Below are 26,392 nucleotides of genomic sequence, written 5' to 3'. Positions count from 1 at the left end.
CTATCATCAGACTTCTCAGCAGAAACCTTACAGGCCAGAGGGAGTGGCATGATATATTTAATGCAATGAAACAGAAGGGCCTCGAACCAGAAATACTTTATCCAGCAAGATTATCATTTAAATTTGAAGGAGGGATTAAACAATTTCCAGATAAGCAAAAGCTGAGAGAATTTACCTCCCACAAACCATCTCTGCAGTCTATTCTGGAGGGACTGCTATAGATGGAAGTATTCCTAAGGTTCAATAGCTGTCACCAGAGGTAATAAAACCACAGTAAAGAAAGTAGAACAGTTAATTACCAAACAAATGCAAAATTAAATCAATTATCCCCAAAGTCAATCAAGGGATAGGCAAAGAGTACAGAATATGATACATAAGATATATAGAATGGAGGAGGAAGAAAAAGGAGGAGAAAAAAGAACCTTCAGATTGTGTTTGTAATAATATATAAAGTGAGTTAAGTTAGACTCTTAGACAGTAAAGAAATTAACCTTGATGCTTTGGTAACCATGAATCTAAAGTCTGCATGGCAATAAGTACATATGTATTGATAATCACCCTAAATATAAATGGACTGGATGCATGAATCAAAAGACACAGAGACACTGAATGGATAAATAAACAAGATCCATCTATATGCTGCCTACAAGAGACTCACTTTAAACCCAAAGACATAAACAGACTAAAAGTGAAGGGATGGAAAAAGATATTTCATGCAATAATAGGGAGAAAAAAGCAGGAGTTGCAGTAATTGTATCAGACAAAATAGACTTTGAAACAAAGAAAGTCGCAAGAGACAAATACACAGATTACATAATGATACAGGGGTCCATCCAACGAGAAGATATCATTATTATAAATATCTATGCACCCAACACAGGAGCACCTACATATGTGAAACAAATACTGACAGAATTAAATGGGGAAATAGAATGCAGTGTATTCATTCTAGGAGACTTCAACACTCCACTCACTATGAAGGACAGATCAACCAGACAGAAAATACATGAGGTGACAGAGGCACTGAACAACACATTAGAACAAACAGATGGGCCTAACAGACATCTACAGAACTCTACACCCAAAAGCAGCAGAATACACATTCTTCTCAAGTGTGCATGCAACACTTTCAAAAATACACCATATACTAGGCCACAAAAAGAGCCTCAGTAAATTTAAAAAGATTGAAATTGAAATTATACCAACCAGTTTCTCAGACCACAAAGGTATGAAACTAGAAATAAATTACACAAAGAAAATGAAAAATCACACAAACACATGGAGGCTTCACAACATGCTCCTAATAACCAATGGATCAATGACCAAATAAAAACAGAGATCAAGCAATATATGGAGACAAATGACAACAGTAATTCAACACTTCAAAATCTGTGGGATGCAGCGAAGGCCGTGCTAAGAGGAAAGTATTGTAATACAGGCCTACCACAGGAAAGGAACAGTCCCATATGAACAGTCTAAACTGACAATGAAACTAGAAAAAGAACAAATGAGGCCCAAAGTCAGTAGAAGGAGGGACATAATAAAGAATAGAGCAGAAATAAATAAAATTGAGAAGAATAAAACAATAGAATCAATGAAAGCAAAAGCTAGTTCTTCAAGAAAGTGAAAAAAATAGATAAACCCTTATCCAGACTTCTCAAGAAAAAAACAGTCTACACAAATAAACAGAATCAGAAATGAGAAAGGAAAAATCACTACGGACACCACAGAAATACAAAGAATTATTAGGGAATACTATGAAAAATTATATGCTAACAAACTGGATAACCTAGAAGATATGAACAACTTTCTACAAAAATACAACCTTCCAAGGCTGACCAAGGATGAAATAGAAAATCTGAATAGACTGATTACCAGGAATGAAATTGAACTGGTAATCAAAAAACTACCTAAGAACAAAATACCTAAACCAGATGGCTTCACTGCTGAATTTTATCAAACATTTAGTGAAGCCTTAATACCCATTCTACTTAAAGTTTTCCAAAAATATAAGAGGAGGGAATACTTACAAACTCATTCTATGAGGTCAGCAGCACCCTAATACCAAAACCAGTCAAAGACACCACAAAAAAAGAAAATTACAGACCAATATCCCTGATGAACATAGATGCAAAAATACTCAACAAAATGTTAGCAAACCGAATTTAAAAATACATCAAAAAGATACCATCATGACCAAGTAGGGTTTATTCCAGGGATGCAAAGATGGTACAACATTTGAAAATCCATCAACATCATCCACCACATCAGCAAAAAGAAGGACAAAAACCACATGATCTCCATAGATGCTGAAAAAGCATTTGATAAAATTCAACATCCATTCATGATAAAAACTCTCAACAAAATGGGTATAGATGGCAAGTACCTCAACATTATAAAGGCTATATATGCAAACCCACAACCAGCATTATACTTCACAGTGAGAAGCTGAAAGCTTTTCCTTTAAGATCGGGAACAAGACAAGGATGCCCACTCTCCTGACTTCTATTTAACATAGTACTGGAGGTCCTAGCCACAGCAATCAGACAACACAAAGAAATAAAAGGCCTCCAGATTGGCAAGGAAGAAGTTAAACTGTTCCTGTTTGCAGATGACATGATATTGTACATAAAAACCCTAAGGAATCCACTCAAAAACTACTAGATCTAATATCTGCATTCAGCAAAGTTGTAAGATGCAAAATTAATACACAGAAATCTGTGGCATTCCTATATTCTAACAATGAGCTAGCAGAAAGAGAAATCAGGAAAACAATTCCATTCACAGTTGCATTAAAAAATAAAATACCTAGTAATAAACCTAACCAAGGAAGTGAAAGACTATTCTCTGAAAACTACAAGACACTCATGAGAGAAATTAAAGAAGATATGAATAAATGGAAACACATCCCATGCTCATGGATAGGAAGAATTAATATTGTCAGTATGGCTATCCTGCCTAAAGCAATCTACATATTCAGTGCAATTCCTATCAAAATACCAACAGCATTCCCTAATGAACTAAAGCAAATCATTATAAAATTCATATGGAAACACAAAAGGCCCCGAATAGCGAAAGCAGTCCTGAGAAGGAAGAATAAAGCTGGGGATATTATGCTGCCCAACTTCAAGCTCTACTACAAACCACAGTAATTAAGACAATTTGGTACGGGCACAAGAACAGACACATAGACCAATGAAACAGACTAGAGAGCCCTGATATAATCGCAACCACATATGGTCAATTAATATACGATAAAGGAGGCATGGGCATACAATCGGGAAATGACAGCCTCTTCAACAGCTGGTATTGGCAAAACTGGACAACTTCATGCAAGAGAATGAAACGATTATTGTTTAACCTCATATACAAAAGTAAACTCGAAATGTATTAAAGACCTGAATGTGAGTCATGAAACCATAAAACTCTTAAAAGAAAATATAGGCAAAAATCTGAATATAAGCATGAGCAATGTCTTCCTGAACGCATCTCCTCAGGCAAAGGAAACAACAGCAAAAATGAACACATGGGACTACATCAAACTAAAAAGTTTCTGTACAGCAAAGGACACCATCAACAGAACAAAAAGGCATCCTACAGTATGGGAGAATATATTTGTAAATGACATATCTGACAAGGAGTTAACTTCCAAAATATATAAAGAACTCACACGCCTCAACACCCAAAAAGCAAATAACCCAATTAAAAAATGGTCAGAGGATATGAAGAGACAATTCTCCAAAGAAGAAATTCAGATGGCCAACAGACACATGAAAAGATGCTCCACATCACTAATCATCAGGGAAATGCAAATTAAAACCACAATGAGTTATCACCTCACACCAGTAAGGATGGCCAGCATTGAAAAGACTAAGAACAACAAATACTGGCGAAGATGCAAAAAAAGGGGAACCCTCCTACACTACTGGGAATGTAAGCTAGTTCAACCATTGTGGAAAGCAATATGGAGGTTCCTCAAAAAACTAAAAATAGAAATACCATTTGACCTGGGAACCCCACTTCTTGGAATATACCCAAAGAATACAACCTCTCAGATTCAAAAAGATAGATGCACCCCTATGTTCATCGCAGCACTTTTTACAATAGCCAAGATATGGAAGCAACCTAAGTGTCCATCAGTGGATGAATGGATCAAGAAGATGTGGTACATATACACAATGGAATACTATTCAGCCATAAGAAAGAAACATCTTGTCATTTGCAACAACATGGATGGAACTGGAGGGTATTATGCTCAGTGAAATAAGCCAGGCAGAGAAAGACAAGTGCCAAATGATATCTCTCATTTGTGGAGTATAACAATGAAGCAAAACTGAGGGAAGAAAATAGCAGCAGACTCACAGACTCTAAGACAGACGGGACTAGTTGTTACCAAAGGGGAGAGGTTTGGGAGGAAGGGTGGGGAGGGAGGGAGATGGGGATTGAAGGGTATTATGTTTAGGACACATGTGTGGGGGGTCACGGGGAAAACAGTGTAGCACAGAGAAGGGACATAGTGAATCTGTGGCAGCTTGCTGCACTGATGGACAGTGAATGCATTGCGGTATGGGTGGGGACTTGATAATATGGGTAAATGTAGTAACCACATTGTTTTTTCATGTGAAACCTTCATAAGAGTGTATATCAATAATACCTAAAAATAAATAAATGAATGAATGAATACATACATACATACACAAATAAATAAATAAATAAATAAATAAATAAATAAATAAATGTAAGTAAGTAAAAAAAAAATATTAAATTTGCTTGTTTAACATTGCCACTGTTATTTTTTAGACACGGTAAAAAGAGATTTTCAAGCTGTTTTTGCAGTTGCTTCTCTGCACATAACATGGCATAGGTATGAATTGCCAATAAACACAAAGCAAATTTGATACAATTGTTGCTGCTTTTTAATCTTTGGTTTTTGATGTTCTAGTGATATCTCAGATTTGCTATGTAAGAATTTTTCATAGATGAATGCGTATAGATTATTTTGAGGAGAATTTATCAAAATATTTTTTTCCTAATTTTTGTATTTTTGAAAAGTGATGTTTTTTTATATTTCATGTTTTCACAAGTGGTCCCATGTTGATGTATATGCAGCAATATGTGGCTAAGAGTAAAAACACTGTTAAGCTGTGAAACAGCCCCAGCAGTCTTATCTACTCCATGTTCAGTAGCTAAGTGACTTCATCTTGTAGAGATTTTATTTCTTCTGACTATGAATATAACTTCTCAGATTCAAAAAGACATATGCATATAGAGGCTATCAGCTTGTATATTTTTAGAAAGAAAAGTACTATTTTGTTTGTTAATAAAAAGCAGCATGAATTTCAGGACACCTCCTAGCACTTCTAGAACTTTGTCACCCAGGTTTGGAACCTAGGCTAAATCCAAACTTTGTAGTGTTGTGTTTAGGGCCTCTGATCTTTTTCCTCCACTCTTCTTGCATTCACTCCTGTGTGCAAATGAGGAGCTTCAGCAAACTCCTTGCTGTCCCTCAGATATTTGGTACTTCTTCACACCTGAAATGGCTTCTTCCTGTCTTCTCTGTTTACATAGAGAATAAGACTAAGGCAGGGAAGAGAGACAGCAAACAGTCCACAGGCTCGTTTGTTAGGTCTTGCCTTGCTATCCTGCTGCCTTCTTCCCAGGAAGTTGGTGCTCTGTTGACTTCCAAGCAGCTGGCACACACACTGCATTGTAACAGACCTTGGATTGCTGTAGTTCTTTTATCTACCTGCCTGGGTCAAGCTTTTCTAGGGCAGGCTGTCTTTGATTATCAGTCTCTGCAACTTCCATTCTGGCATAGTACTGGGTCCATAGGCCAAGTTCAGTAAATAGATGTCAGATGATTGGATGACCATTTTGAAACTGAAGTCTATTTGTACTGAACAGTGGCAACTTTCGTTCTTGAATTTCTGTTTCTGTGTGTTTTCTGGTAATTGTCACTACTATCCCTTACATATCTCTTACTTTCTTGTGTGTTCTCTCCTTTTTTGGCTATGCTACCTTTATTGTATTTACTTCTTTGCTCAGTGCGTTTATATAGCACTTTTTCTTACAAACGGTTGATGAGGGTTTTTTCAGAATCCCTTTACTTCCCTATGACAAAGTAGAGGTTAGAGGAAGAAATGACTAGGGAACATATTAGCACTTATGCAGAGACTCCAGCATGGAAGAGAGCTTTAATTAGTAGCTCACTGTGACCCACTGGCAATTCATTGAGTGCTAATTATGTGCCAGGCACTTGGCTACAAATCTTATGCTACATCTCAATTCAGTTCTTCCAGTAAATCTGAAGAGACAGAACTGCTATTTTCATTTTATAGGAGATGAAATTGAGACTTTGAGAGGTTATCTAAATTTCCTAAGGTAACCGAAATATAATACACATGGAAGTGCACATATATGTATATGCACAGACTGAACACACCCACAAAAGCACCACCCAGATTGAAGGGTGCCAGCTGTACCCTTCCGGTCACAGAGTACTCCAGAGATACTCTTGTAACACCAGAGATTAATTTTACCTGTATGTCTCTTAGGTAAAAGATATATAGTGTATACTGTTTTGTGTCTGGCTTTTTTCCTTTCAACATTATGTTTAGGAAATTCATTTGTATTATTAGAGTATTTGTGGACTGTTTGTTTTCATTGCTACATGGTTCTGTTATATGAATATACCAAAGATTTTTTTTAATTCTATTTTTGAGAGATATTTATGTAAAATGTAGTTTGTGACTATTATAACCAGTTGCTAGTATGATGATTCTAGCACATTTCTTTCGATGAACATTGGTATTTATTTCTGTCAAGTATAATGTAGGGTTTGGGTTTTTCAGCCTTTATAGACATTGCATCTTCCAACGTGTAAACTCCCACAGGCATTATATACAAGTCCTAATTGCTCTCTGTCTTTGCTGACATGTGGTACTATCTTTTCTCATGAGAGCAAATCTAAATGCATGTGTAGTGGCATATCATGGGGTGTTTTGGGTTTTCCTTCCCCAATGATTAGTGAAGTTGACCACCTTTTCATATACTTATTAGCCATTTTAGTATCTCTTGTGAAATTTCTGTCAGTCTTTCCTACTTTCCTACTGGATTATCTGTCTTTTCCATATTCATTTGTAGTAATTCTTTATATATTCTGTATGAGTCCCTTGTCACATTATGTATGATTATATATGTACATCTTTACAGCTTAAGTAGATGCACACTGTGCTTCCTTTTTCATTTTTTTTGTTAAATTTTTTATTAAGGTATTATTGATATACACTCTTATGCAGGTTTCACATGAAAAAACAATGTGGTTACTATATTAACCTGTATTATCAAGTCCCCACCCATACCCCAGTGCAGTTACTGTCCATCAGAGTAGTAAGATGCCACAGATTCACTGTTTGCCTTCTCTGCGCTACACTGTTTTCCCCGTGACCCCCCATACCATGTGTACTAAACATAATGCCCCTCAATTCCCTTCTCCCTCCCTACCCACCTGCCCTCCCCCACCCCTCCCCTTTGGTAACAACTAGTCCCGTCTTGGAGTCTGAGAGTCTGCTGCTATTTTCTTCCTTCAGTTTTGCTTCATTGTTACACTCCACAAATGAGGAAATGATTTGGCACTTGTCTTTCTCTGCCTGACTTATTTCACTGAGCATAATATCCTCTAGTTCCAACCATGTTGTTGCAAGTGGTAGGATCTGTTTCTTTCTTAAGGCTGAATAGTATTCCATTGTGTATATGTACCATTTCTTTATTCATTCATCTACTGATGGACACTTAGGTTGCTTCCATATGTTAGGTATTGTAAATAGTGCTGCAATAAACATAGAGATACATATGTCTTTTTGAATCTGAGAAGTTGTATTCTTTGGGTAAATTCCAAGGAGTGGGATTCCCAGGTCAAATGGTATTTCTGTTTTTAGTTTTTTGAGGAACCTCCATATTGCTCTCCACAGTGGGTGAACTAGCTTACATTCCCACCAGCAGTGTAGGAGGGTTCTCCTTCCTCCGCATCCTCACCAGCATTTGTTCTTCTTAGTCTTTTCAATGCTGGCCTTTTCCTTACTGGTGTGATGTGATGTCTCGTTGTGGTTTTAATTTGCATTTCCCTGATGATTAGTGATCTCCCTTTTTCACTTTCTTAAGGGTGCCTGATAAAAATTGTGATTTTTAAAGTTCAGTTCTATCAAATTACATATGCACATAGTTGAAGAGCAAAATACTCGATAAACTTAGTAACAATAAGTCACCCTCTGAGCCTGTGCCTTCCACTTCTTTTGCCTTTCCCTGTTGGCAACCACTTTTAATTCACAGGTGACCTTTTTGATATTTTAAATCATATTTCTAAAATGTTTTAGTTTCTGTTTCTTGATTTTAATTTTATTTTATTGAGTGTAATTGACATACAACATCATGTAAATTTCAATTGAATAGCATAATGATTCCATATTTGTATATATTGATAAGTGATCACTGTGTTTCTTGATTTTTAGTTTCAGGCACTGTCTGTGATTTCCCTTAACAGAAGAGAAGGAATGAACTCTTCCTCCTGTAGCCTCTATCCCACACACCTTTCTTCCATCCCTTGTATTGTGACTATAGCTGCAGCATAATTTTGCTGTGCATTCTTACACTATTATGGCTATGTGGATGCTGTTCATATCCAACCCATGGAGTAAACAAACATTAAATTTCTTGCAATTTTTAATATTATTTTCTTTTTGCTTAGTTTTTTATGTACTTAAAATTAATTGAATCTTGAAGTTGCTTCTAGTTGTCTAAATAAATCTTTTGTAAAAATGCTAAGGATCATCAAATATCCCATTAGCTCATTCTTCTTAACCTAGCCTGTGTTTCCTCCAGTTTTTCGTTTTATTTCGTATTTTTCATTTTATTCATAAGTTTAGTCTAATGTTAGAGACCTTCTCTCAGGTATCTGATAATCTTTATTTTTCTGTTCATGTTTGAATTAAAAACTAAAAGGCTAATCTGAATGTCTGCCCTTGGGTGGGCTTGTTGACTGTGAGCTTCATTTTGGCGTAATTTGGCTGGATTGTTTCATCGTGGGGAACGTTAGCTGTCCTTATGTCTGGATCATTCCTGTTGAGCTGGTCAGATTCCCCAGAGATGACTGAGTCTCAAAGGAGAGGCCTATTTACCAGCATGCTGTAACTCCGGCGTTTATTATGCTTGTGTCCACTTCTTACTGTTTTTAGAGCAGATTTCCCACCCTCAGCTGCGACTCTTATATCCCAGTCTAGAGATCCTTTCTTTTGCCTTCTCCAGTGTAAAATGAAAGTTTTCTGTTAGGAAAGAAGAGATCTGGGGAAAGACTTGCTTGTTTAACTACCAAGTTCCCACCTTGGTGCTTCCGCTCAGATCTGGTGCTTCTAGTTCCTGAGCCATCCAGAGCCCTGCCTTGTATTCCTCTTTTCTTCTTGGCTTTTTTTGCTGCTGGTTTAGGGTTCAGTGTTTTCAGATCTCCTGAGTCTTTGCTAATTATCTATCTGTTGTTCAGTTAAAAATTTTTTGGTTGCTTTTATTTCTTCTGTTCTCCATCTTAAGCTTTTATATCATTTAGTGTCATTTCAGTGGTGTTTTGGTAGGGGGGTGAAGTGAATGCTTGTGTCCATTTCACCCTCTTGACCATCTCTGCCCCGTAGCATGCGTTCTTCACCAGTATATATATAGTCTGCTTCCCAAGAGCCTGAGTGGTAGTGGAGCATATGGCATGGTGGGAGGAGCAGGTAGGGCTTCCTTCGTCCATTGATTAGCATAGGTATCAATAGTTAATAGTCTGTAAGATGTACATGTGTCAAGAATAGAATCTAAGTGTGAGTCACATATGAATTCAGTGAGCTACCAGGAAATAAAGCTACTCTGAAGGATGAATATAACTGTGACACTTAGGCTTTTCACAGGGTGGGACCCAAGTATTTGTGAAGCAGCTTCTTGGATGTGCATTTTCAAAAATCCTTATGGCTCAGTAGATTAGAAGGAAGGAAAATGGTGGTGTGTCTAAGTGTGCAAGGCACCCCTAGTCTGCATAGTATTCAGTCAACCTGCATTAATTGGTAGAGCAGAGTTGGCTATTAGCTTCTCTTATTTAATTAAACCTACTGGAAGGTTTGGGTCTGTTAGTACTCAAATAAGCAGCTGAGTGTAGTTAGTTACATTATTTGTAGCTCTTCAAGTTTCATTCTAATAAACTCATCTTAAAAAAGGTAGAACATTTTAAAGGATTTGTTATCAAAGAGAAAAATAATAGGCCTTCATATGAACTTGATGCCTCTTATTTTGCCCTTGTTATACCCATCAACTTCAAGTTGCTTGTTAGGAATGCATGTGGCTGTGACAGTGTTGATCTGTTCTTTTGCCCAGAAACCTAAATGACTCTATAACCTGTAGATATGATTATACTGTAGCCCGAGTAGTTTGCTAATATCAACTATTGCCAATAGTGATCTTTGTGACAAATTATGAGTTAGTCTAGTACAGTATTATTAGTTCCTTTGAAAATGTGGGTAACCTTATCAAGGATAGACCTGTGAAAACATTACTCAGTGACTTTCATCTGTTACATACATTGTGCTGAAAACAGTAATTGCTGGACCAATCTATGAGGCTATGAAGGCTTCCAAAGGAAGCAAGGAAATCAAATTTAGTAAATACATGAACTTAACTTTTCATACAGTTTTAAAATTCACTTTTAAGGTGAAGTAAAGTATGATCAAGTTTCTATTATGAGTTAAGTAAGGCATTTTACATGGCTATTTTCCTCACAAGAGAGATTTGTATTATATGAATGTTTGCTGATGTTTCAGTCAATACTTTTAAGAAGAAAGTCAGTGGCACAGGATTAAACTAACAATTACAGGTTGAGAGTCATTTTTCCCAGGTGGCTGTCCAGTAGAACCTCCTGTGATGGAGGGAATGTTCTGTGTAGCGCTGTCACTTCTGGCTGGTAGGTACTTGAAATCTGATTAGTGTGACTGAGGAACTGAATTTTTTTTCTTTTTTTTTAAATTCACTTTATTATCATTAATCTACAATTACATGAAGAACATTATGGTTACTAGACTCCCCCCTTCACCAAGTCCCCCCCACCACAAACCCCATTACAGTCACTATCCATCAGCATAGTAAGATGCTGTAGACTCATTACTTTACTTCTCTGTGTTGCACATCCCTCCTTATGTCCCCTCCACATTATACATGTTAATTGTATGGCCCCTTTTCTTTTTCCCTGCCCTTATCCCTTCCTTCCCACCCCTCCTCCCCAGTCCTTTTCCCTTTGGTAACCGTTGTCCATCCTTGGGTTCCGTGATTCTTCTGCTGTTTTGTTCCTTCAGTTTTTCTTTGTTCTTATACTCCACATATGAGTGAAATCATTTGGTACTTGTCTTTCTCTGTCTGGCTTATTTCACTGAGCATAATACCCACTAGCTCCATCCATGTTGTTGCAATGGTAGGATTTGTTTTCTTCTTATGGCTGAGTAATATTCCATTGTGTATATGTACCACATCTTCTTGATCCATTCATCCACTGATGGACACTTAGGTTGCTTCCATTTCTTGGCTATTGTAAATAGTGCTGCGATAAACATAAGGGTGCACCTGTCTTTTTCAAACCGAAGTGCTGCATTCTTAGGATAAATGCCTAGAAGTGGAATTCCTGGGTCAAATGGTATTTCTATTTTGAGCTTTTTGAGGAACCTCCATACTGCTTTCCACAATGATGAACTAATTTGCATTCCCACCAGTAGTGTAGGAGGGTTCCCCTTTCTCTGCAAACTCACCAACATTTGTTGTTGTTTCTCTTTTGGATGGTGGCAATCCTTACTGGTGTGAGGTGATATCTCATTTTGGTTTTAATTTGCATTTCTCTGATGACAAACGATGTGGAGCATCTTTTCCATGTGTCTGTTGGCCATCTGAATTTCTTCTTTGGAGAACTGTTTGTTCAGCTCTTCTGCCCATTTTTTAATTGGATTATTTGCTTTTTGTTTGTTGAGGTGTGTGAGCTCTTTATATATTTTGGATGTCAACCCTTCATCGGATCTATCGTTTATGAATATATTCGCCCATACTGTAGGGTACCTTTTGGTTCTATTGATGGTGTCCTTTGCTGTACAGAAGCTTTTCAGCTTGATATAGTCCCACTTGTTCATTTTTGCTTTTGTTTCCCTTGCCCAGGGAGATATGTTCATGAAGAAGTTGCTCATGTTTATGTCCAAGAGATTTTTGCGTATGTTTTTTCCTAAGAGTTTTATGGTTTCACGACTTACATTCAGGTCTCTGATACATTTTGAATTTACTTTCATGTATGGGGTTAGACAGTGATCCAGTTTCATTCTCTTACATGTAGCTGTCCAGTTTTGCCAGCAACATCTGTTGAAGAGACTGTCATTTCCCCATTGTATGTCCATGGCTCCTTTATCATATATTAATTGACCATATATGTTTGGGTTAATATCTGGGGTCTTGATTACTGTGGCTTTGTAGTAGAGCTTGAAGTTGAGGAGCGAGATCCCCCAACTTTATTCTTCCTTCTCAGGATTGCTTTGGCTATTTGGGGTCTTTGGAGTTTCCATATGAATTTTTGAACTATTTGTTCTAGTTTGTTGAAGAATGTTGTTGGTAATTTTATAGGGATTGCATCAAATCTGTATATTGCTTTGGGCAGGATGGCCATTTTGATGATATTAATTCTTTCTAGCCACGAGCATGGGATGAGTTTCCATTTGTTACTGTCCTCTTTAATTTCTCTTAAGAGTGTCTTATAAGGGAGAAATGTGGGATCCACATATAAATCAAGTATAAAAATCAAACGAATATTCATATTTGACCTGATTGTTTATAGTTCATAATGCGGGATCAAAACTGAAAGTTTCTGTGATGAATGCCCTTGTACTGTTCACCATGTAAGAACTTATTCACTATGTAAGAATTCGTTCACCATGTAAGAACTTGTTCGTTATGCTTCAGAAGATTGGAGACTGACGAGAATTAGGCTTGAGATGGATTAATGATTGTGCATTGAGCATTGACCCCCCTATACAGAATTTTATTGTTGTTAACAACCATTTGATCAATAAATATGAGAGATGCCCTCTCAAAAAAAAATAATAAAAAAGTGTCTTATAGTTTTCAGAGTATAGGTCTTTCACTTCCTTGGTAAGGTTTATTCCTAGGTATTTTATTCTTTTTGATGCAATTGTGAATGGAATTGTTTTCCTGATTTCTCTTTCTATTAGTTCATTGTTAGTGTATAGGAAAGCCATAGATTTCTGTGTGTTAATTTTGTATCCTGCAATACTGCTGTATTCCGATATCAGTTCTAGTAGTTTTGGAGTAGAGTCCTTAGGATTTTTTATGTACAATATCATGTCATCTGCAAATAGTGACAGTTTGACTTTTTTATGAATCTGGATTCCTTGTATTTCTTTGTTTTGTCTAATTGCCGTGGCTAAGACCTCCAGTATGATGTTGAATAACAGTGGGGAGAGTGGGCATCCCTGTCTGGTTCCCGATCTCAGAAGAAAAGCTTTCAGCTTTTCACTGTTCAGTATGATGTTGGCTGTGGGTTTATCATATATGGCCTTTATTATGTTGAGGTACCTGTCCTCTATACCCATTTTGTTGAGAGTTTTTATCATGAATGGATGTTGAATTTTGTCAAATGCTTTTTCAGCATCTGTGGAGGTGATCATGTGGTTTTTGTCCTTCTTTTTGTTGATATGATGGATGATCTTGATGGATTTTCGAATGTTGTACCATCCTTGCATCCCTGGGATGAATCCCACTTCATCATGGTGTATGATCCTTTTGATGTATTTTTGAATTCGGTTTGCTAATATTATGTTGAATATTTTTGCATCTACATTCATCAGGGATATTGGTCTGTAGTTTCCTTTTTTGGTGGGGTCTTTGCCTGCTTCGGTATTAGTGTGATGTTGGCTTCATAGAATGAGTTTGGGAGTATTCCCTCCTTTTCTATTTTTTGGAAAACTTTAAGGAGAATGGGAGTAAATCCATCTGGCCTGGGGGTTTTGTTCTTGGGTAGTTTTTTGATTACCGCTTCAATTTATTTATTTGTAATTGGTTTGTTTAGATTTTCTGTTTCTTCCTTGGTCAGTCTTGGAAGGTTGTATTTTTCTAGGAAGTTGTCCATTTCTTCTAGGTTTTCCAGCTTGTTAGCATATAGGTTTTCATAGTAGTCTCTAATAATTCTTTGTATTTCTGTTGCATCTGTCGTGATGTTTCCTTTCTCATTTCTGATTCTGTTGGTGTGTGTTGACTCTCTTTTCCTCTTAATAAGTCTGGCTAGAGGCTTATCTATTTTCTTTATTTTCTCAAAGAACCAGCTCTTGGTTTCATTGATTTTTTTTCTATTGTTTTATTCTTCTCAATTATATTTATTTCTTCTCTAATCTTTATTATGTCTTTCCTTCTTGCTGACGTTAGACCTCATTTGTTCTTCTTTTTCTAATTTTGATAATTGTGACGTTAACTATTTATTTGGCTTTGTTTTTCTTTCTTTAAATATGCCTGGATTGCTATATACTTTCCTTTTAAGACTGCTTTCAGTGCATCCCACAGAAGTTGGGGCTTTGTGTTGTCGTTGTCATTTATTTCCTTATATTGCTGGATCTCCATTTTAATTATTCATTGATCCATTGATTATTTAGGAGCGTGTTGTTAAGCCTCCATGTGTTTGTGAGCCTTTTTGCTTTCTTTGTACAATTTATTTCTAGTTTTATACCTTTGTGGTCTGAAAAGTTGGTTGGTAGAATTTCAGTGTTTTTGAATTTACTGAGGCTCTTTTTGTGGCCTAGTATGTGGTCTATTCTGGAGAATGTTCCATGTGAACTTGAGAAGAATGTGTATCCTGTTGCTTTTGAGTGTAGAGTTCTATAGATGTCTCTTAGGTCCATCTGTTCTAGTGTTTTGTTCAGTGCCTCTGTGTCCTTACTTATTTTCTGTCTGGTGGATCTGTCCTTTGGAGTGAATGGTGTGTTGAAGTCTCCTAAAATGAATGCATTGCATTCTATTTCCTCCTTTAGTTCTGTTAGTTATTTGTTTCACATATGCTGGTGCTCCTGTATTGGGTGCATACATATTTATAATGGTTATATCCTCTTGTTGGACTGACCCCTTTATCAGCATTTAATGTCCTTCTTTATCTCTTGTTACTTTCTTTGTTTTGAAGTCTATTTTGTCTGCTACTAGTACTGCAACACCTGCTTTTTTCTCCCTATTGTTTGCATGAAATATCTTTTTCCATCCCTTGACTTTTAATCTGAGCATGTCCTTGAGTTTAAGGTGAGTCTCTTGTAAGCAGCATATAGATGGGTCTTGTTTTTTTATCCATTCAGTGACTCTGTGTCTTTTGATTGGTGCATTCAGTCCATTTACATTTAGGGTGATTATCAATAGGCATATACGTACTGCCATTGCAAGCAGGCTTTAGATTCGTGGTTACCAAAGGTTCCAGGTTACTTCCTTACTATCTAAGAGTCTAACTTAACTCACTTAGTATGCTGTTACAAACACAATCTAAAGGTTCTTTTCTATTTCTCCTCCTTTTTCTTCCTCCATCATTGTTTATATATTAGGTATCAAATTCTGTACTTTTTGTCTATCCCTTGATTGACTTTGAGGATAGTTAATTTAATTTTGCATTTGCTTCATAATTAGCTGTTCTACTTTCTTTACTGTGGTTATTACCTCTGGTGACAGCTATTCAACCTTAGGAACACTTCCATCTATAGCAGTCCCTCCAAAATAGACTGTAGAGATGGTTTGTGGGAGGTAAATTCTCAGCTTTTGCTTATCTGGAAATTGTTTAATCCCTCCTTCAAATTTAAGTGATAATTTTGCCAGATAAAGTAATCTTGGTTCCAGGCTGTTCTGCTTCATGGCATTAAATACATCATGCCACTCCCTTCTGGCCTGTAAGGTTTCTGCTGAGAAGTCTGATGTTAGCCTGATGGGCTTTCCTTTGTATGTGATCTTATTTCTCTCTCTGGCTGCTTTTAGCAGTCTGTCCTTATCCTTGATCTTTCCCATTTTAATTACTATGTGTCTTGGTGTTGTCTTCCTTGGGTCCCTTGTGTTGGGAGATCTGTGGATCTCCATGGCCTGAGAGACTATTTCCTTCCCCAGATTGGAGAAGTTTTCAGCAACTACCTCCTCAAAGATACTTTCTATCCCTTTCTCTTTCTCATCTTCTTCTGGTATCCCTATAATGCGAATATTGTTCCGCTTGGATTGGTCACACAGTTCTCTCAATATTCTTTCATTCTTAGAGATCCTTTTTTCTCTCTGTGCCTCAACTTCTTTGTATTCCTCTTCTCTAGTTTCTATTTCATTTATTGCCTCCTCCACCATATCCAACCTGCTTTTAATACCCTCCATCGTGCTCTTCAACGATTGGATCTCCGACCTGAATTCATTCCTGAGTTCTTGGATGTCTTTCCGTACCTCCATTAGAATGTTGATGATTTTTATTTTGAACTCCCTTTCAGGAAAAGTCACAAGGTCCATGTCATTTAAAGCTTACTTGGGAGTTGATTTGGAATGTAATTTCCAATTTTACTCTGGACAAGGTTCTTTTGGTGTTTCATGTTTGTATATGGCGCCCTCTAGTGTCCAGAAGCTCTATTCTGGAGTGCTGAGCCCCTGAAGCAATGCCGGGGGTTGCAGGGGAGCAGTACTGGTGCCTGGGGGGAGGAAAGAGCTGTTCCCCACCTCCCGGCTGCTGTGCCTGTCTCCACTGCCTGAGCCAGTGGACCATCACACAGGTATGTTTTTGTCCCAGAGCAGCCAGATATGAATCCCTGCTTTCCACAAGCGGCCGGAAACCCAATCTCCCCAGGAACTCTGCCTGTATTAACTTTCCAACCGGATAGTCTTGGAAGTCTCATGAAAGCACCATGAAATGTAGGTTTGTGCTCCCAGAGCAGATCTCCAGGGCTAGGTGTTGAGCAGTCCCAAGTCTTCCACTCCCTCCCTGCCCCATTTCTCTTCCTTTTGCAGGTGAGCTGTGGTGGGGGAGGGGCTCGGGTCCCGTGGAGCCGCAGCTCCGGTACGTTACCCGTTCCCTGAGGTCTGCTCTTTTCTCCAGGTGTGTGCAGTCTGGCGCCGCCCTCTTTCCTGTTGCTCTCCCAGGATTAGTTGCCTCAATTAAATTTTCTAATTGTATCCAGTTTCAGGAGGAAGCCTCTGTCTCTCCTCTCACACCCGCCATCTTTAATCCCTCCTGAGTTTTTAATCTTAATAACCCCATGTTGGTAGTGGCTGTTAAAGTGGATTGCGTAGGTGTTTCCTGCAGATATTATAGGAGAAAATGGGGTGAGAGACGAGGAGGAGAAAGACTTGACAACTGAACTGCTTGTTAGGTTTCAATGCCTTAGGGATTTTGAAAAAACAAAGGTCTGTTTTGCGTCAGAGGATCTTATTTCCCTTCAAGTTTCAATACTTTTTGTACAAAACCTTTTCAGTGAATAATAAGACATAGAGTTGCAGTGTTCCTTCACTGTGCATTCTTAGAACTAATGTTTTTTTTTTTTCATGGTAGTAATACTTTAATTGGAAATATGTTTCTGAAAAAAGACACAGCACACAGCAGCTAAAAAGAGCATGAATATATGTGACTGGCACTGTGTCAGAAAAAATATAAACTTGATATTTTAAAATGTTAAGCATGTGCCCATGTCCCATTAAAAAATAGGTCTAAGTGGAACTTACTGTACATAAGTTATCACAGTACTATAAATTCTATAGTAGAGCACATAAAACTTAATATTAAAATTAATTTTAGAATCTAGAATAATTTTTGAGAAATTGTATCAGTAACACAGATTTTAATAAAAAATCCCCAAAATTTTTAAAAAGATGGTGGACAGAAGTTTGAAGGAAACTTACTTAGGTCTTTCTAATTTCTATATTTAATCCTCCTGCTGGGGATTGTAGGCATTGAAAATCAAATATCAGTGATTATTCGGGTTGTTGGTTATATGCCTACTTTTAGCTAGTCACAGCTACTGTGGGCTAGACCAGGGGAAGGGGCAGTAATGTGTAGGACAGTGACCTTTGTAGTCCCAGACTGGGGTATGGAAATAGCATGCATATGATCAAAATGCAGTCAGGTGAGTACTAATGGAGCATGGAACAAAAAGGACAGAGCCCTAGCTTGGAGTCATGAAATGCTTTCAGGTGAAGTGGCCCTTGACTAGATTTTTGAAGACTGAAACTTTGCCTGCGTCTTGTACGGTAGAGGTAGTTTAGAATGGGCAAGAATTTCATATGGCTGTGTATTTATCAATAATTAGTGAAATTACTTCTAAAGATACAAATACTGTTAGAAAAGGTAAATGTTTCAAGTGCAGTGTGCTGTTAAATCTGTTCGGAATTCCAGTCAGTATAGAGTACTCCATTTTAGAAATTACTTGAAGTTTTTCAAAACTCTTAGAGCATTCAGTTTGTGTCATGGAAGAATTATTGAAAGTATGTGCATAAAAGGATGGTAAGAGTGGAAGTGGAGTTCCAAATTAAATATTATTCATAAAATTATTGCTGCAATTTGAATTGGTGAAAGTTGGGAACTATCTACATTTTCATTTATAATTAGAAAACTACCTCAAAAGATAGATTAGGAATCATTGGGTTGTTGATAGACAATTCTGGTATTGCACAGTAAATGTAATGCTTATTTCACTATGCTATAATTTATCTCAAATCTTTTTTAATGGAGTTTTAAATCCTAATAACCACATATATAATAATACAGTAAGAGGACACATTAAACTTTAATTATAGTTTCCTTTACTGAAGTAGGGAATATCTTTGAAATATAATGTGAAATATTTTCCATTTCTGTTTATGTAAGATGCAGAAGATAAATGTATCATAGAAGGTCACAACTGTACTTTTATTCATGACTTGAATAGAATTAAACCTTCAGAAAACACAGAAACACTAGGTAAGTATTTTCTTTCTTCTTTTTTTGTTTCTTTTTGGATTGAATCAGGCTTTTTACTTATTTTCCTTGTTTTGTTTTCTTGCAGAATTACTCCTGAAAGAATTTTTTGAATATTTTGGAAATTTCACTTTCAATAAAAATTCCATAAATATTCGACAGGTAAATAATGTTTTAATATTTGGTGATTATCTGGTCCTCTACCATACTAATATTTAATTAATTTTCAAAGCAATATAACAAATGTTATTGCATTTAAACTCTGCAGTAATACATACTAATAAGGACATTGATGCCTGGAGGAGCTATAGAACTTCACTAAGATTAGTTACTAGTTATGGAAGAGGAAAAGCCAACTCTTTCAGTATCTAATACTGTATCCTTCAAAATGTGAAATGAATCCTGAAAAGTTTTCTGGAAAGCAGAAGTTCACCTGCAGTTCTTTTTAAACTGCTTTGTGTTCCTATGGAAGAAATCAGATACATGGTTCCAGAGACAGGTTTTAGTGATTCCCTCCATTTGAGCTCTAGGATTTAATTTAGGCAAGTGAATTTATGATTTTGATTCTTCTGAGTAGCTGGAAAGGTAGATACCTCTCTAAAAAAAAATTAGAGCATAACTCTAATTTTGTTTATAAGTGGATATACTTGAGATAGCTGTCTGGGTTTATTCTGTTTAGCATTTAGATACTTGGTGACAACCCTTATAAAATTGGCTTCATAAAACACATACTCATATCTTTTTTTTGTTTCTTCACCTCTTCTTGTTCATTCTTCTCTAACATCTTACTCAGGGAGATTTTGTTTAAAACAAAACAGTATAGGGAAGGGAGAAGGAAGGGACACAGAGCTCTGGAATGCAGTCTAATAAAGAATTACATTTCATATTAATGAAAGATGACTGAACATGTGGAGTTGTTTATCCTCTTTGAACTTGTTCCCCTATGGCTCAGGGATGATGGACAGGCATGACCCTTGCCGGACAGTGGCATGAGAGAAGTTAGGGAATAAACAGGTGCTGCTCATATGGAGAATCTTGGCCATTTGTCTTGTCTTGTAATATTTAAGTAATATTTGTGATATCGTTTGAAAAAGGAAAAGGTTATGTAGGCTAATGGATCATTGCTGTTCATATGAGTCATAGCTTGAGCTGTTTATTTCTATGAGATTTTTGTTGTCTTACCTGGCAAAGTCTTACTTAAGTGGATCTTTAGAAATGTAATAGGGAGCTTTTAATTTAAAGTTTTGAAATGAATACTGAGTAATCCTTTGTCTCTTCTCTTCCTTACTGATCTTATTCTTGAAAACATTACTTACTACATCTAACTTAAGGATTCTAACTTTGGGTGCTTCTATTCCCACTGTATATATTTAGTAAGTCTTAAAAAGAAATGTATTTTTCATCTTATTTTCTGATGGTTTTCTCTTTCATTTTTTTTCCCCTTCCTAGCTCCATCCTGTTAGGTAAAAGTTTCATTATTTTAAAAATACTTTTATTAGTTGATTTAGTCCAGACACCTCTCATCTGAGCATCATCATCCATAGCTCATAAATGTAATTTATTTGTCTCTACAGAATATTCATACAACTACAAGGGAAAAGAACCAAGTATATGCACACTTGCATACAAATGAACAATATGCATATATATCTGATCCCCTTGTAAAAGAAATTCTTTACTCTGTAAAGTTAATGTTAATATCTTACATGTTTTTGACATTATTAAACCAACTGTTTTTATACCTGAGCCCTTCATATATTTATGTTTTTTTCTTCCTTGTAATAATCTATAGGGAAAGGAACAAAACAAACCTGAATCTTCCCCACTGCACATTCAGAATCCTTTTGAAACTTCTCTCAACATCAGCAAAAACGTAAGTCAAAGCCAGCTGCAAAAATTTGTAGATCTGGCCAGAGAAAGTGCCTGGATTTTACATCAGGAAGATCAAGATGGCCCTTCTCCATCAAGGAATCAGCCCTGGGGGCTGGCAGCCCTGTTGTTGCCTTCTGTAGCAGGTAATACATCTTTTGCCAAGATGAAAAGGAAGAAGCCTGCAAGTGAAAGAATTAAAAGCTTGTTGGAATCTTTAAAAGAAGGCAGTACAGAAAATTCCGCAAACACCAATGGGAAAGGAACAGTTACTACTCAGCCATAATGGCTACTAATTTGCTTTAAGAACGGGTTTTATCCTATATAAATGATCTTTGGACCACCTGGAACGACCAGTGTGAAACTTCACAGATCTCGGTCTTCATTATCTTCTCACTGGGCGCCTTTACCAGCTCTGCAGTTATGGCGTTCCTCCTGGCACTACATTAAAACGTCGGCCACAGGAACAGATGGAAGATTGGAATGTATTTTAGATAAACTGTACCAAGAGAGGAGTAAAAATCAGCTTTAGAATCAAACCGTTGTTGATTGCATGTCAGTTCCTGAGTGAAAATGATTTAAAAGGACTTCTGAATATGTACATATGTAGTCACTGAATAGAAATAAAGCTTCAGATTTTGTAGTACTCTTCAGTCTGTGTTTTTGTATTCTTCAGGCAGAGTACTCTTACATATAAATTAAAACAAGTTGGTACTGATTTCCAAAAATCTTCATGTTTTTAAAAGATATGAATGCAGATACCTCAGCCACTACATTCTAAGTATTCTAAGCCATGTGTATATATAGGTACATTTTGTTTTAAAGTATTATTTAGTTTTTCTATTTTTTTTAAAAAAAAACATGTTTTTACTAATATGTGATATTCCCAATATTCCTTCACTTCTCTTTTGAGGACTCTTTTCTCCCTGTAGGAAATAGATTGGGAAGTAATTTCCATTACATGCCCTATAGAGTAACTTTCAGTTTAAGAGGCAAATAATGTAGTGTTTGGAAACATGTTGCTAATTTAAGCCAGACTGGCTTTGAGGTAAATTACTCTGTCTCTCTGAGCCCCAATTATTTAATCTGTAAAATGGGGATGATAATAGTGCCTTTGCCGATTTTTGTGAAGATGAAATGAGGCATATAGGAAAGGGCTGGGTGAAGAGCCTGGCACACAGTACATGTTATTTCTCTAGCTATTTTAGTGTTTGTGGCACATAATAATACTATTCTTGCTACTCAAAATTTAGGGTTTGTAGTGGTTTTCAAAATAGTTTCCCATCTAAACTTTAGGTCAGAAGTTGTAATGAGCTCTGCTTGGGGTATTTTGGGAAATTCACTAATAGGAATTGTTGTGAAGCAAGTAAGTTCTGTGCCATTTTGGTGGTTTCTCATCAGAAACCAGCAAGTATCAGCATTCTTTTATGCAGATGGGATCTTTCAGGTAATAGCCACTTTCATTTGTCCTGTAATTAGGTTTATTCTGTTGGTCTAGAAGTCTGTAGTAAGAATTAAAAAGGTTTTAAAAGCATAAATATTTTAGAGTTTCTCAATGAAATGTTTTTCTGTTCCCAGATAAGTGACTGGACATTTTTAAGTTGGTGTTAAGTCTAAAATAGTCATCTATGCATGTAGAGTATACATATGTATTAGTGTTTTCTTTTTTGTAATTTATTAAACTTTGAAACTAGGTTTGTTTTACTTTTCAGAATGAGATTTAATTAAATGATGAATTTAATTTTTTTATTAAGGTATTATTGATATCACTCTTACGAATGTTTCACATGGAAAACAATGTGGTTAGTACATTCACGCATATTATCAAGTCTCCACCATACCCCAGTGCAGTATATATGATGAATTTTAATCTGCAATGATCTTTTTTCTTTTTTTTGATATCGTTAATGTACAATTACTTGCACAACATTGTGGTTACTAGACTCCCCCTATTATTAAGTCCCCCCAACATACCCCATTACAGTCACTGTCCATCAGCGTAGTAAGATGCTATAGAATCATTACTTCTTTGTATATACTGCCTTTTCCGTTTCCCCCCGCCCCCTGCTACATTATGTGTGCTAATTGTAATGCCCATGTTTCCCCCTTATCCCTCCCTTCCCACCCATCCTCCCCAGTCCCTTTCCCTTTGGTAACTGTTAGTCCATTCTTGGGTTCTGTGAGTCTGCTGCTGTTTTGTTCCTTCAGTTTTTTCTTTGTTCTTATACTCCACAGATGAGTGAAATCATTTGATACTTGTCTTCTCTGCCTGGCTTTGCAATCATCTTTTAATATAAAGTTTTAATTCTAGTTAACTGAATATATACTACAAACAAATGTAATATGTTTTCTCATAAGTTTCCTGTATTACATCCCAAATTTTTAAGATAGTTTTCATTACATCTTAGGGGTAATCCTTTGTCATTGCCAGTTCTTAGTTTAAACTAATTATAAAAAATAAAAATAAAAAACTAATTGTAGCAGTAAGGTAAGGAAGAAAATTTTTTCAAGGATTTTCTTTTCTAGCTGCTACTAGGCTTTCTTTTCACTCAGTAGCTTTCACCTAATAAGTTTTATTCAGTATGAAAGTAATTTTGATATGAGCCTACCTAGATGTTGATTTCAGGTATTTTATAGCCCACTAGTATAATTACTGGATTTATTACCCATCCTTAGAAACTTAGAGAATTGGCCAGAGACATTCTATTTAGAAACAATGTATAATCTATCTCATTCACAAACCTTTAAGTATCACTCAAGAGAAGGGAAGAAAAAGACAGTTGGACTGTCATTTACTACTTGCCACTTTCTTCTTTTGCTCTAGGGCTATAGTCAAGTGAGAACAATTTGATTGTTTTAGATCACTTCATATTCCTAGAAGTTCCTTGGCCTTAAAAGTACAGCTCTATTAAATTCCTTACAGCCTGCTGGTGACACAATGGGAACAAGCTACATTTGCATGTATAATTTAAGCCAACACTAAACGTGCAGCAAAGCCAGCAGAAAGAGCAATCAACAGACACAACCTGTCCAGTAGCAACTCTTCACTTTGCACAGTTGGCCATTAAGTTCGTGAGTAGCTGTCCTTCTGTCTCAATTCAGTCACTTCTGAAACTGTAGGAGTGGAACATTCAAAGTGGTATAGAAATGAAGAAACCATTTCTGCCTGAGAAGTTCGGAAGGAGCTTTATTGAATAAAGTAGGGTAGGTCTTGAAGGGATAGACCGAGGGAGTGCCATAGGGATTATCGTGGGAAAAGAGGACAGCGTAAGTAGGAGTCAGGAAAAAGCAAGGGTGTTTAGAGAACTGACATTTCACACTGGCTGGGATATAGTTTTTACTGTGATACCCAGAAGAGTAAAGGTTGGTGTAAAGACTGCCAATGGCACGTCAGGGAGGTTGAGTATATTTTCAATGGTAAACAAAGGCTCTTGTGTAAACCAGTAATATAATTAAAGCAGTGCTTTTAGATTATTGACCTGTTAATCTCTTGACACCGAGTAGTTTTAAATCACTATTTTTTTTCCCACAAATTTGAGTACTATAGTTTCCATGATTAAGTTAGATAAAAATTTGGCTGTTACATTCTCCATAAATGTCCAACAGCTGACTCCCATATACTTCAGAAGCATCTTAATATTTAAAGGGAAGTAGTGTTTTAAGTATTAAAGCCATCATCAGGAAATAATGGTTATTACATAATTTCATGCAAAACTTTCTTAATGAGGAATTCTTTGTAATACATATTTGAAAAGGAATGAAAAATCACTTTTTACCTTGGGATAATTTTGGAAAATTTATTTTAAATACTTGAAAGGCTTATTTTGCTTTCCATGCTAAGTTCAATTATTTGTAGATACATATTCCAAAGAATATAAACATTACAGTGTTCCTCTGGAATTCCCATGGAGCAGCTCCCAGAAAATGTCTATTTGAGATAGAATCTTTAATCTGTAATATCTATGACACAGGATATATAAAATCACCACAAGTGATTAAAAAATACCCTATTCGTATTTTAAATGTGACCAACTACTTTTAAGAGTTCTGTGGAGTCAAACTGGATTTAAACGTATTGTTCACTTTTTCTGTCTACTCTTAGATGTATACATTTAAACTTTGTATTTCACAGCCAAGTTTCTAAGCTCTTAAGAGTGTGGTGCTGAGACATTTTAAAGCAGATAGTGGAAAGATAACTTGGACCAGTTAATGTTACATTGTGAAGAATACATAGTATGGTAAAATGCCTAATTTGGAATAGGTCAAGTCTAAATTAATGAAAAATGTAAATTATGGATTGTTATTTTTTCTGGGTTTATTTAAAGTATGGCACATTGAAAACTTACTATAATGGATGCTGTCAAATAAAGTGGAGCAAATTAATGAAGACATTAAAGAATCAATCTGCATTATAGTCTGTTACCAGAATTCTTTAGCATGTTAAACTTGCTAGGTACTATGAAACTTACTATTTCTGAAGCTTTTCCTATTACAAAGCTATTGATACTCATCTTGGATTAATGCAGTTTAATGATTAGGGTCTTATTTAATCTTTGCAAAGTTCACACATGGAGTTGGAGAAATGTTTTCTCTCAGAAACTGACAGTAAAAGGTGGATTATGAAGCTGGCTAATGCTTTGCAATGGAATATGAAACTCAAAGCCTGATTTTTTTTTTACTTTGTCTATAAAATGTGTATTATAATTCTCTCTGTATACATACCAATATAAAACTAGCACAAGCTTCACCTTGTCACCTTGTTTTTCTTCTTTAGCAATTAATTTTGGTGATGTGGAAGGGCTGTTTATTAATGACATATGTGATAGTGTCTCTTCATTCTCCCCCAGAAGCACTTTTGTGGTTTCCGTGCTTGATTTGTTGGTATTACTAGTTTTAAAGTTCAGTTATCAGTATTGAATGGTTTCCTTCAACTTGATATGTAATTGAGTATTTTAAAAAGAAAACCATAGCACCTTTTGCATATTTTCATACTTAGTTCATTTACCTTTTTTCTTTTAAAGAAGTAACTACACAGAATAATGAAGAGCAGTAGACTTCATTTATCTGTTGTTAAGAGGAAAGATGGGTTCAGATAAACACATTTTTTCAGATTATGTTGGTTTCCATAGCTTAGCACATAAACCCATTTTTCAGGCTATGTTGATTTCCAACATCACCTCTGGGCAGATGACGAATCATCTTGGTCCTGCTCTCTGGAGCTTCATCACTGTTGTGCACTACACTTTGTGCTCTGTTATTCCTTGCCTTCAATTCAGCCTGTGTTAAAGTAAAATTATTTTTTTCCTTAATAATGTGCTAACCTCATAATTTGTCTTTTTCTGTTTGTAGTGCCCTTATTCTCTGCCACATAGCTCAAACTTTGGGATAATTTTAGACTCCTTTTATCCCCCTGGTTTGATCAGTTTGTTTCTGATAGCTTAGTTCATGTCTCTATTACCACTCTCCCAATTTAATGCAATAATTTATTAGTTCATTTCCCAACCTAGTGGTTTCTTTCTCTCTCTC

General features: G+C 36.3%; 1 protein-coding gene across 3 annotated transcripts in view; it reads left to right on the top strand.

Annotated features, from left to right (window-relative positions):
• Positions 1-21,512, top strand: part of MTPAP (mitochondrial poly(A) polymerase) — a 58,078-nt gene extending 36,566 nt beyond the window's left edge. For all 3 annotated transcript variants that reach the window (XM_073229014.1, XM_037027057.1, XM_017652265.3), the window contains 3 exons: positions 18,908-19,000; positions 19,086-19,159; positions 20,790-21,512. In XM_073229014.1, coding sequence (XP_073085115.1) covers positions 18,908-19,000; positions 19,086-19,159; positions 20,790-21,152 — 530 coding nt within the window. In that variant the 3' untranslated portion in view covers positions 21,153-21,512. The remainder of the gene's footprint in view (positions 1-18,907; positions 19,001-19,085; positions 19,160-20,789) is intronic.
• Positions 21,513-26,392: the final 4,880 nt, after the last annotated feature.

Source organism: Manis javanica, chromosome 2 (assembly GCF_040802235.1).
Source record: "Manis javanica isolate MJ-LG chromosome 2, MJ_LKY, whole genome shotgun sequence".
Classification (NCBI taxonomy): Eukaryota; Metazoa; Chordata; class Mammalia; order Pholidota; family Manidae; genus Manis; species Manis javanica.
This window is presented reverse-complemented; position numbering and strand designations above follow the sequence as displayed.